The following is a 10612-nucleotide window of genomic DNA, read 5'->3' on the forward strand; positions in this document are numbered from 1 at the left end:
TCTCCCTCCCTCCCTCTCTCTCTCTCTCTCTCTCTCTCTCTCTCTCTCTCTCTCTCTCTCTCTCTCTCTCTCTCTCTCTGTTTCACACACATACTCACACAGCATATTATTCACCACTAAAATGAATAGATTGCCAAATTGTGACACATCTCGGTTGCAGGGGGAGATGGTCCTTGTTTAGGAACAAAGGGCTGTGGTATTATGGTGGGTGGGGGGGTGGCACAGTCCGTGACAGAATGCTAAATTGTTTTAGGGTCAACAACTTATTGTTTTTGTATGAGCCACAATTTGCATATCTGCAGAATAGCTTTTAGCGCTCGGTCCTTAAATGACAACGCCACAAACACTTCTGGCCTTTCCTGGGCTTCCTTGGCCTTCAATGATGGCTGAAATGGTTTTGTTATATAAGGGCAAATTGTAAAAAAAAAAAAATTAAGGATCAAGTGGAAAAAAAGAAAAGTTTAGCTGATAATAACAGTAATTTCAGAAGAATGTTTCATGGTGAGTAGATATTTAGATGCATTGTAATATCCCCTTAAGCTTTCATTTCTGCTAACAGCTACAATGTTTAAACAAAATAGATAATATGATATCTTATGCTCACTTAGCTTTCACTTCCGGGGATTACAAGCTATAGTTCCTCACTATTAAGATACTGTGTGTGTGTGTGTGTGTGTGTGTGTGTGTGTGTGTGTGTGTGTGTGTGTGTGTGTGTGTGTGTGTGTGTGTGTGTGTGTGTGTGTGTACACGTGCATGTGCATGCCGTGGTCTTTATGTTCATGTACCCCCTTTGCATTATGGCCCGAGGCAGGCGAGACCAAATAGCTGGAAGTGACAACCTAATTATTAGCCCCAACGCCATTCATTACTCATTAGACAACTCACTGTACGCACATCTCCTCACTAAATGAGTGATATTGTGTGTGTGTGTGTGTGTGTGTGTGTGTGTGTGTGTGTGTGTGTGTGTATCATACAAGCAAAATATTATGGCCTGCAGCAAACGTCTTGCACCCGACCCCACACTGTTTTAGTACAAAAGCAATAAATGGGACAGTGAGAGGTGATTTAATTTCCTCCCCACAAAGGCCAGCTCGAGAGAGAAGGAGGTGTGCAAAACAGGGACGAGAGGAGGAATCGTGAGATGTACACATGCCTCGATTTCACACCTTGCCTCAATTTTTCAGTTCATTCTGCTTTACTTTTTTTTTCGGTGGGTATATAATAATTATAATTTTGAGGCTACAGCATTTTTTTATGACAATTATGTTTCAGTTTTTGATTTTGATTTTTTTTTACTAAAATTATTATTTCGCCCTCTTTGGTTTTATTCTAAATGCGGCTGGGAGCAACAAACACAATATTTACCCCCACCCCCCAACCCCACCCCTCACCCCACCTCCTCCTCCAGTAAAACCCATTTCGTCAGTGTGGAGAATCGTTTACAAAGGTGAACCAACTTCCCGGCTTTAAGGCTCTGTTTAATTAGTACACTGGCTTGTAATCGGGAGAGGAGTGTTTTGCATGTGATGATGGGCATGTGTGTGTGCCAGTTGAAGTTGTTTTAATGTAAGTCTAAGCGGAGTGACCTCGGCCCGGCCAACAGAACCTTCCGTGACCTTTGTTAATTTTTCAACATGCTCCTCCACTGCGTGACTGGTTAGCCAATGGGTGTTTAAGTGACACTGATTTATGCGTATAGATGTTCCCCTCTTACACACAGGTAGCCTAGTCAACGTTTACCAGGAATTTAGATAAGGGGGAGGAGGGGAAGAGGGGGGAGCAATAAAAACAAAACTTTTGGCCCTTTCCGTTTTGCTTTTGTGCACTCTTCTTGTAGACCTTTGGAAATCTTTGTGAGTTGTTCCTCCTCCTCCTTTTTCTGTTTGTTCTTGTTCTTGTTCTTCTTCTTCCTCCACAGTCAATCACAACATTTATACGAGTGCAAATAATTAATTGTAAAATAAAAAATCCTAAAGGGTGCATAATGTTTCTTTTTCTTTAATTCCTTGCTAAACAACATATTAAACGGTCTCGAACTCACCGCTAAATCTGCTCAGGTTTCGAAGAAAGTTTCGTTTCCGCGGCGCGCTTTACATCAGACTCCACAGCCCCATTGTCTGTCAGAAGTGATAATGTAGTCTGACGGTGTATGTATGTGTTAAACAGCCTTAGAGGTTGAAACCACTTAAAAAAAACGCCCATTGTTCACCTATAGAGGTCGCTGTAATATCGCAAAACAGATTTGCATTAGTAACGCCACAGGTTCGGCCATTAAAATCCTCCAGTGTTTGCAATGCAATAGCTCATATTTGCGGTTTTCTTTCTGCCGTATATGTGACAGACTAACCCCAGCAGTACTGTCTCTAGTCGGGGACGTTGCACTGGGTGAGGGGGGGACACGTCCTCACCCCTCAGTGTTTCAAACGCATCGAAACTGAAGCACGACAGCCAGCTAACACAGCCGACCAGGTTAAAAGATATTTGGTCGTCATAATTATTTGCACGGTGATTTGCGAGACAATGGGGACGTCCACACAGTGTCCCACGCAGCAGCTGATCGTTTCGCTCGTCCCGCTGGCTGTGTGCGGTGCGTGGCTCGTCTCGCGCCACTCTTGTCTAATCAATACGCGGTTTTGGACACTGATTGAAGTGAAAGGAGGTAATGATCGCTATCGGACTGGAGGCAGAGCTGACCCCTGCTACAAGGCTACTACCCCATGTCAGCCTTTATACAGCCCCACAGCCTGACCCCCCCCACCTCCTCCTAAACAAAGAGATAAATAAATAAATAAATAAAACAAAATATTAATAATTTATTATCGTGCCCGGTTCCCTTTCTGACAGATTAGATTTTAACGATTTGATTTTGTTAGGCCTGGGCGTTCCCATATTATTACTTAATGACGTTCCCAGCTGCTTCTGTCCATTTTCTGTAAGCAGCAACCATCTGGACTCTTATTAGCACCTCAATGCGTCGATGCAGGGACGCCCGCCCCCCCCCCTCCGCTCCCCTCCCGCGCGCTCACCGGCAACCAGGGCAACCCAATTAATTTAGCCTTCAGCCGTCTTCCATTATAACTCCTCAAAGAACACGTATTTATATAATAATAATAATGATAATGATAAGGATAATAATAATGAAAATAATAATAATCGTAATAATAATTATTATAATAAAAATATTTTTTTAATTTTAATTCTGACTAATATCACTGTGTCGAAAAACATTTCGCTAGTAGAATGAAATAAGCTCCAAAACTGGATGAAGAAAAAGAAGAGGGGAGGGAAATAAGAAAGAAAGAAAAGGCTATTATATTCTTTGATTTTCTCTATAATTTCATTTTGTTTATTAGGCAAAATATACGATCTGGACAAATTCCTTCAACGCGCTATTTACAAATTTAAACCACCTGGTATTTACATTAAAGGAAGACACCAAAAACACAAGATAGAGACAAACATAAAATAAAATTTAAAAAAAAGCCTACCAAAATGTCCCAGCCAGCCTGGGTAAAGTGGAGAGGGGGGGGTGTAACATGGGCGTGATTATAGGCTACACAATAATAGAGGAAGTAATCCATCCATCCACAGGATATTACCAAGTTACGTCATTTGTTCATTTGTTCTGTACCGACTGAATGCTAGGCTGCATTATAGTTTTCATTGTCCTCTTAGGAGTGTGTATGAAGTCTTTTTCTTCTTTCTTTCTTTCTTTTTTTTTTCTTTTTGTCTTTTATCCGGGGGGTATCAGAAGCACAATAACGTCTTGATCAGGCCGAGGAGAGAGCGGTGAGGACCCGTTGTGTGGCTTCTGGACTCCTGGTGCTGGGAGGCAGGGAGGATCTGCATCACAACAACAGCAACAATAATAATAACAATGATATTAATGACGATAATAATAACAACGACAACAACAATAATGATAATAACAGTAATAAGAACAACAGTTATGATGATAATAACAAATACAACAATAACAATAACGAAAATAGCAATAATAATGATGACAATAATAATGATAATAAAGACGATAATTACAATGACAATAATAACCATAATATTATTATTAGTAGTAGTAGTAGTAGTAATAATAATAATAACAATAACTCTGTTTCTGTCTCTCTCTCTCTCCCCCTCTCTCTCTCTCAGTCCTTACTTTCACATAAATAGCAAAACGCCTTAAAATCCTTGTCGGTGAAATACATTTTAAAAAGTCTATATATCTCCATTTAGCGGTATCAGCATTAATAAATATCGATGTATTGGACCGATAAAGCACGCGGGGGAAAAAAAAGCAGAAAAGAAAATCGCGGAAAGCGGGAGGGGGGGTGTAGATCGCTCCCCTGGGTTCGGGTCTCCCAGGGGTCTTTAGGGGAAGCCCACCGCCCAGACAGAGCCCGTTTTCCTCGGTGACTTGATAAGTAGCCACACTCCCCCCGGAGGAAAGGAATTAAAGGGGGGTGGGCTGAGAGTCAAGACCCCCTGTCATTTGCGGGAGGGGGAAAAAAAAACCCAAAAAAACCCAAAACATTTTCAGAGGTACACGGACGAAATTATCGATTTATCAAAAATAAAATGTGAGAAGCATAAAGACTGTGTGGAATTCGTTACATATTGATATATGTAGGAAGGAAATGTGCTAAATAACACATTTAGGCAATGGACTTTCAGTCAGTGGCAATCTTCATAATTAAAAGAAAAAAACGAATGAATAAAATAAAAGGTGGAAAAGCAATGGATGAAAACAGTTTTTAGATCCACATGCAAATTAGTATTTTAGTTGCACTGTTGGTCCCCAGACATTATAATAGCTGTTATGGGCTTCTGCTTCTTTGCTTTTTAGCAAACAGGAAATAAATAGATAATTAAATAGACAAACACACAAAAAAATGACAAAAAAAGAAACCTCACCTGTCGTGTAGTGGTCGAAAGGAAGACTTCAGGGGCTGTGTTGGAGGCGAATCACTTCTTACGTCGTGTTCGTGATCTGATATTTAAACACATCAGAGAAACAAAATAAATAAAGACATGGGTAAATTCATATCTTCGATAAAGAGAGCAGGTATTTTGTTGTTGTTGTTGTTGTTTTCTCTCTCTGAAAGCCATTCAGTGTTGGTGGTGCAGACACGTTGGACATACATGGGCATGGTTGTAGCAGCCTACCTATATGTTTGGGACTGTGGGTCTCCTGTGACACCTTGCTGTCATTGCTGAGCGCTGCTGCAGCTGTCAGCGGCGACACCACCACCGACGTCTGCTGCTGCTGCTGCTGCTGCTGCTGCTGCTGCTGCTGCTGAGCCGGCAAATGATGGTTGTGGTGATGGTGATGGTGTTGATTTACTCCAAGAAAAGACCTCACATTCAGCAGAGAGTTCTGCCCCAGGAAAGCGCCGTTCGTCCAGTTGTGGAACTTCCCAATCTGGCAAGTGTAGAGTCCGTGACTGGGCAGGAAGGCCGGATGGGCCTGGATTTGGTGGTGGGGCGCTGAGGGGTGGGGGGCGCTCGGGGGTCCCGACGGGGACGTGGATTTCTGCACGGAACTGTCGGGGCTGGTGGCGGTCTCCGCCAGGGACCATATTTTGGGTTTATTGTTCGGTGGGAGCGGAAAGCTCCCGGGTCTGTCGGGGGACAACACTCTTGTGGTGTTGTTATTGTTGCCGTCCGACGTCTCTTTACTCCCTGGATGAAGCGAAATGGCGCTCTTTGATTTGTCCAAGGCGTCGTGCGCCTGAAGGGCGAAGGCCCGTCTCTTTTCCAAGCTGTCCAGCTCCCCCCCGCATCCCCCCCGGAGGTCCCTGCTCGCCTCGTTTGACTTCTCGTCGTCCTCCTCGTTGCTCTGATCCCCGTCGTTATCGTCGATTTTGTCTATATCGATGCTCTCCAAATCGATCTCCTCCTCGTCTTCGTTTTTCTCCGCCTCGTCCCCGCTGCCGAACAGGTGGCCGTCCTCCTCGTCCTCTTTGCTCCTCGTGCCCCACGTCACCTTGTTCTCCTTCTTGAGCCTCCTCCTGGCGTTGGCGAACCAGGTGGAGACCTGCGTCAGGGTCATCTTGGTGATGATGGCCAGCATGATCTTCTCTCCTTTGGTGGGGTAGGGGTTCTTCCGGTGCTCGTTGAGCCAGGCCTTCAGCGTGCTGGTGCTCTCCCGGGTGGCGTTCTTGGGCCGCGCCGGGTCGCCGTACTGGAACTGGCCGTACGGGTAGAAGGCGGGGGAGGTGTGGGCGGCGAAGCTGGCAGGGTGAACGCCAGGGCTCTCCTTCAGGTCATACTGGGATCCCTATAGTATCAGGTACATTATATATTATATAACTGGTTAACGCACGCACGCACACACACACACACACACACACACACACACACACACACACACATGCATGTCTATTCAGCGAAATCATTATTCACAAAACCCAACGGTATATCTCTTTCGTCATAAATAAAGCGACTGCACTTGTACGGTATGTAGTCAGTAGGCCTGCTGGCAATTCGAAGAAGTAAAAACGGCCTCTGCCAAAAATTCCTGGACTAGCGATTGCACCTGGCCCCAACTTTCCACAAGTCTTTCCTCTCAACTTGCACCGTGTCACATGGTGTGGCACCTGCGCCTGCACAGTGTGAGCTACCCCAGTCTCAGATAGAGGCCTCGCACAATTATTGTGACTCCTAGCCTCCGTTAGTACGGGGCTGTATAAAGGTCACCTATTGAACAACACGTTAAGGGAAAAACAAGCGAAACTTCGCAGCAGTGTGCTTCACGCACGACGCCCCGCCCATGCGCACACCAGCCAAATTCCCCTGCGCACGAGATAACGATGCAAGTTCTCACTGCATGAAACGATTTTACTTTTTAATGCGCCGCAGCTACGGCTCATTCAGATTTACTTAACACATTTTATCGTTTATTTTTGAGCTGGACATAACTTTCAATTACGCTGATGCATTCAAGCGGGGGAGCTGCTTCTAATGCAACTTTTCTTCTTCTTTTTTTGACAACAGCGATTGTGTAGTGTTAAATGCATAAGAACAGCTGAGCCAGATTTCAAAAAGAGCTTTTTTTTATCTACAGGCCTGGTCAATCCTATAGCCAACTCTTGCATTTATAAAGAGCAATATTATCCACTTAAGTCTACAACAATAATACAAGTCCACTTATCTTGGGATTTCTAAATCAGTGGTAGGATATTATTGTAGGCTAACACGCTGGAAAAACACAATAAAGCTCGACCAATGCAATGCATGCTGTTATTGCTTATTTTGTGGTTGTGTCGTTTAATTCGATCGGACTTATTACAATAAGTAGGCCTTGGCATGAATAGCAAACGCAGTAAAGAGATGTTTTTTGTTTGTTTTTTTGTGCTATTCTTTATATGTGTTAACACGCAGGCCAACGTGTCTCTTCGGTGCACTGAATTTAAAACTGAATTGCAACTTGCAGATGTTCGCCGCACGTCTATCTCAAAAAAAAACATTACAAAGTGGGGTCGTGCAGTAAACTTGTACCTATGCAGCCTGCATTCGCATGGCAAGGACACGATCCTTGTCCTTCTCACGCCGTCACATTTAAACAGCCATTATGGGCCCACTGCTGAAACGGCCAGAAGTTAATCGTACCGAGTGCTTGACATTCAGATAACCTGCGTTGTCCCCCCCAGTAAGTTGTGCTTATAAATTGTTAATTACAGGCACCCGTGTTGTTGTTTTCCACACAGCGGTGGCACATTAGCCTACGTTGTGTCTGACAAGACGTGTTGTTCCGTTAAAAAAAGCAGGCAACAGAGCGGACAGAGTCCATCCTTACCATTTGGGAGAAAAGAGCCAAATCCGCGCTGGTGTAGGGCAGGAAAGCGCTGTAGCTGTGAGCGTACGGGTTGGCGTACATGCCCAGCACCGAGGTGACCGCCGCCGCCGCCGCCGTGGCGGAAGGACTTCCCGCCATGTCGCCGCTCCCTCCGCGAGACGAGGGCGCGAGGACCCCCGGCCTGTCGCCGCCGTACACTGCCTGGGAGGCACTTAGATACTGCGGGTAGCCCAGCTGGGGGAAAGACATGTCCACCGCCGAACCGAGTCACGCCGCGAATAACGTCCCGGGGAAAAAAGGGGTGCGTAAAGGAGAAGATGATGAAGGAGAAGAAAAAAAAAGAAGAAAAAACCGCGAGAACCCGAGAAGAAGAAAACCCGGCCGAGTCGAGCGCGCACGGGGAGGGAAGAGAAAAGAGTTGGAACCGCCGCCGTCGCGCGCGGAGCAGTCAGTGAAAGACAACACGGCGCAGTGGGAAGAGGAGAAAAAAAAAGGCAGAGCAACACAACCTCCACGTATCTCTCTCCTGCTTTCTCCTCTTTCTCTCCCCCCCTCTCTCTCTCTCTCTCTCTCTCTCTCTCTCGCTCTCTCTCTCTGCAAGTCCGCTGGATGTGATCTGATCAACAATTGAGCTCCAACTGACGTGCCTGCCCCGAGGTCTCGGGCTGATCTCTCAGATACAATTTGAAGTTGATGCTTTGATTGGCATCCCCCCCCCCTATACTTGAAGCCCGCAAGCTCCTCCTCGTTTCGCAGCATGTGGAGAGAGCATTGGCTGGGCCGCTCTCTCCGCGTGTTTGGACTATTGTATGTTAAATGTTCAGCATTAGAGTCCATTCACCGGAGCTTTGATTGTTGTATGACAACCTGTCTACACGATTTTACAGCTGTCCGACATTGGGGGATGTAAACCCGATAGAAAAAGGAACTTACTTTGAATAGATTTAAATTGTAATTAACGGGGGGGGGGGGGGCAAATCCACGCCACAGAGGAAATTGTTTCTTTTTTTTTTCTTTCTTTTTTTTCTTTTTCTTTTTGTCAATGGCTGGCTGGCGCGTTTGTTTAACTCACACATTAAGTGACATTTGCAGAAATTGTTTGGTTTGCGTCTTGTTGCACCAGCCGAGATCGTCCAAACTGAGCATGTGGTTTGGACGATACTTTGCCTCATCGTCTTCATACAGTGTTCACAACCGTGCAATTCTCAGAAGTAAGGTAACGACCAGCTAACGTGCATTTCTAGGATGACTCTAAAATAAATAGATGGTGTTGATGGAAACTTTCAATTTATAGACTCAAAAAAAATACAACCTTGATGGCTGGGTAATAATACTTAAAAATAAATAAATAGAGGGCTCGTGTGATTTCCAAACTCCGTCGGGAAACAATTATGATTCTATTTTATTTATTATATATTTATTGTTCATATTTTGGTGTCTTTTGCTTAGATGCCCCCCTCTCTCTCTCTCTCTCTCCCTGTCTCTCTTTCCCTCTCTCTCTCTCTTTCTCTCTCTCTCTCTCTCTCCTTGTTATCTCGTGTCCCTCTGCACGTGTGTGTGGATTTAAAGCAGATTATTGTTGTTGTCCATTGTAACAACAGAGCCACTTCACTTTTACGTCGCCGTGTCTTGAATGAAGCGGAATGAGGCAAGGCAGCCGTCTGGGAGTTATGCCGTTTACACACCATGTCACATTTCCCTTATTAAGCTCTCTCTCTCCCTCTCTTTCTTTTTTCTTTTTTATTAGCTGGTGCTATCCAAGAAACATCGTGGTCTCTATGTGGAGTCCCGACCGGCTGCGAGCGAAGTGCACATAATCGTATTTAACACAGGGTAAAGTTGATGCGGTGACAAAATAGATGTTTGGCTGGACTTGGTGTTTGCAATATGGCGCAACAATTAATTCTCTGAAGGTCATGGGCCACAATTACACCTGACAGACAAAAAATAGTTCCTAAATAAAGGCTTTTGGTCACCTCCTCTTTTTTTTATCGTTCGTCCAAAAATGCAAACCGGAAAAAAGGGCTATTATAAGAAATACTTTTCCCCTCCTGTACACTTAATTGGCCACTCTTGACACAGATGTGGGATGAACCGAGTTTACCTTTTACTCATATTGTTTGTTGTTTAATGGAAATGGGTCGTGTTGACGCTATTATAATCTTATTTTATTTGTTTGTTTTTTTTCGTGCATCTCTAATGTCGTGCAGACTGAAAAGAGGTTAGTGATTTAGATTTGATGCTTTAACGACTGAGCCCAAGAAGTCGGTGCAGATTGTGATCTGCACCACATGGCCCCGAGTGGATATGGCGAGCGCCGAGGATCTGTTAAAATATATCTGAGGGGCACTGATGCTAATCTGCACAACACAGCACAGTTAGAGACGAGGGGACGAATGGCACATGTGATAACCTGCTGCAAGTACGTGTGTGTGTGCGTGTGTGCGTGTGTGTGTGTGCGTGTGTGTGTGTGCAGAGCTGTGTCTGCCTGAGTGTGTGTGTGTTTTTGTGCGTGCGTGCGTGCGCGCGCGCAAATACACGTCTGTGTGGTGGAAGGGGGACACTAAAAATAATGAAAATAAATGGGATGACAGAGACGTTTGAGAAAATGAGATAAACGCTAGTCTAAATTAAAATGAATATATTATGATATATATATATATATATATATATATTTGCCATCAACTGCATTAATAATAATAACAATAACAATAATACATTATTATTATTATTATTATTATCATTGTTGTTATTATTGTAGGTAAAAGATTAGTGAATTAAACTCGTACCGGCTGTTGTGTCCTACAGCTTCCTACA

The 10612-nt window shown here is 44.4% G+C and overlaps 1 protein-coding gene across 1 annotated transcript; it reads right to left on the minus strand.

Moving 5' to 3' along the window:
• Positions 1 to 3320: 3320 nt before the first annotated feature.
• irx1a (iroquois homeobox 1a) lies at positions 3321 to 8408 on the minus strand. Its single transcript, XM_056286036.1, has 4 exons — positions 7796 to 8408; positions 5164 to 6277; positions 4912 to 4987; positions 3321 to 3843 (listed from the first exon to the last, which is right to left on the minus strand). Exons 1-4 carry the CDS (start codon positions 8042 to 8044, stop codon positions 3771 to 3773), a joined length of 1512 nt encoding a protein of 503 aa, XP_056142011.1. The 5' UTR covers positions 8045 to 8408; the 3' UTR covers positions 3321 to 3770.
• Between the last annotated feature and the right edge of the window lie 2204 nt (positions 8409 to 10612).

Source organism: Lampris incognitus, chromosome 9 (assembly GCF_029633865.1).
Source record: "Lampris incognitus isolate fLamInc1 chromosome 9, fLamInc1.hap2, whole genome shotgun sequence".
NCBI classification, from domain to species: domain Eukaryota; kingdom Metazoa; phylum Chordata; class Actinopteri; order Lampriformes; family Lampridae; genus Lampris; species Lampris incognitus.

What these genes read in the sequence shown, in the direction of transcription:
- irx1a (XM_056286036.1), bottom strand. Translation starts at nt 8,044, where the DNA reads ATGTCTTTCCCCCAGCTGGGCTACCCGCAGTATCTAAGTGCCTCCCAG. An exon ending in CCACAGTCCCAAACATATAG is followed by an intron (nt 4,988 to 5,163) that starts GTAGGCTGCTAC and finishes TTTAAATATCAG; the next exon opens with ATCACGAACACGACGTAAGA. An exon ending in TTTCGACCACTACACGACAG is followed by an intron (nt 3,844 to 4,911) that starts GTGAGGTTTCTT and finishes GTTGTGATGCAG; the next exon opens with ATCCTCCCTGCCTCCCAGCA.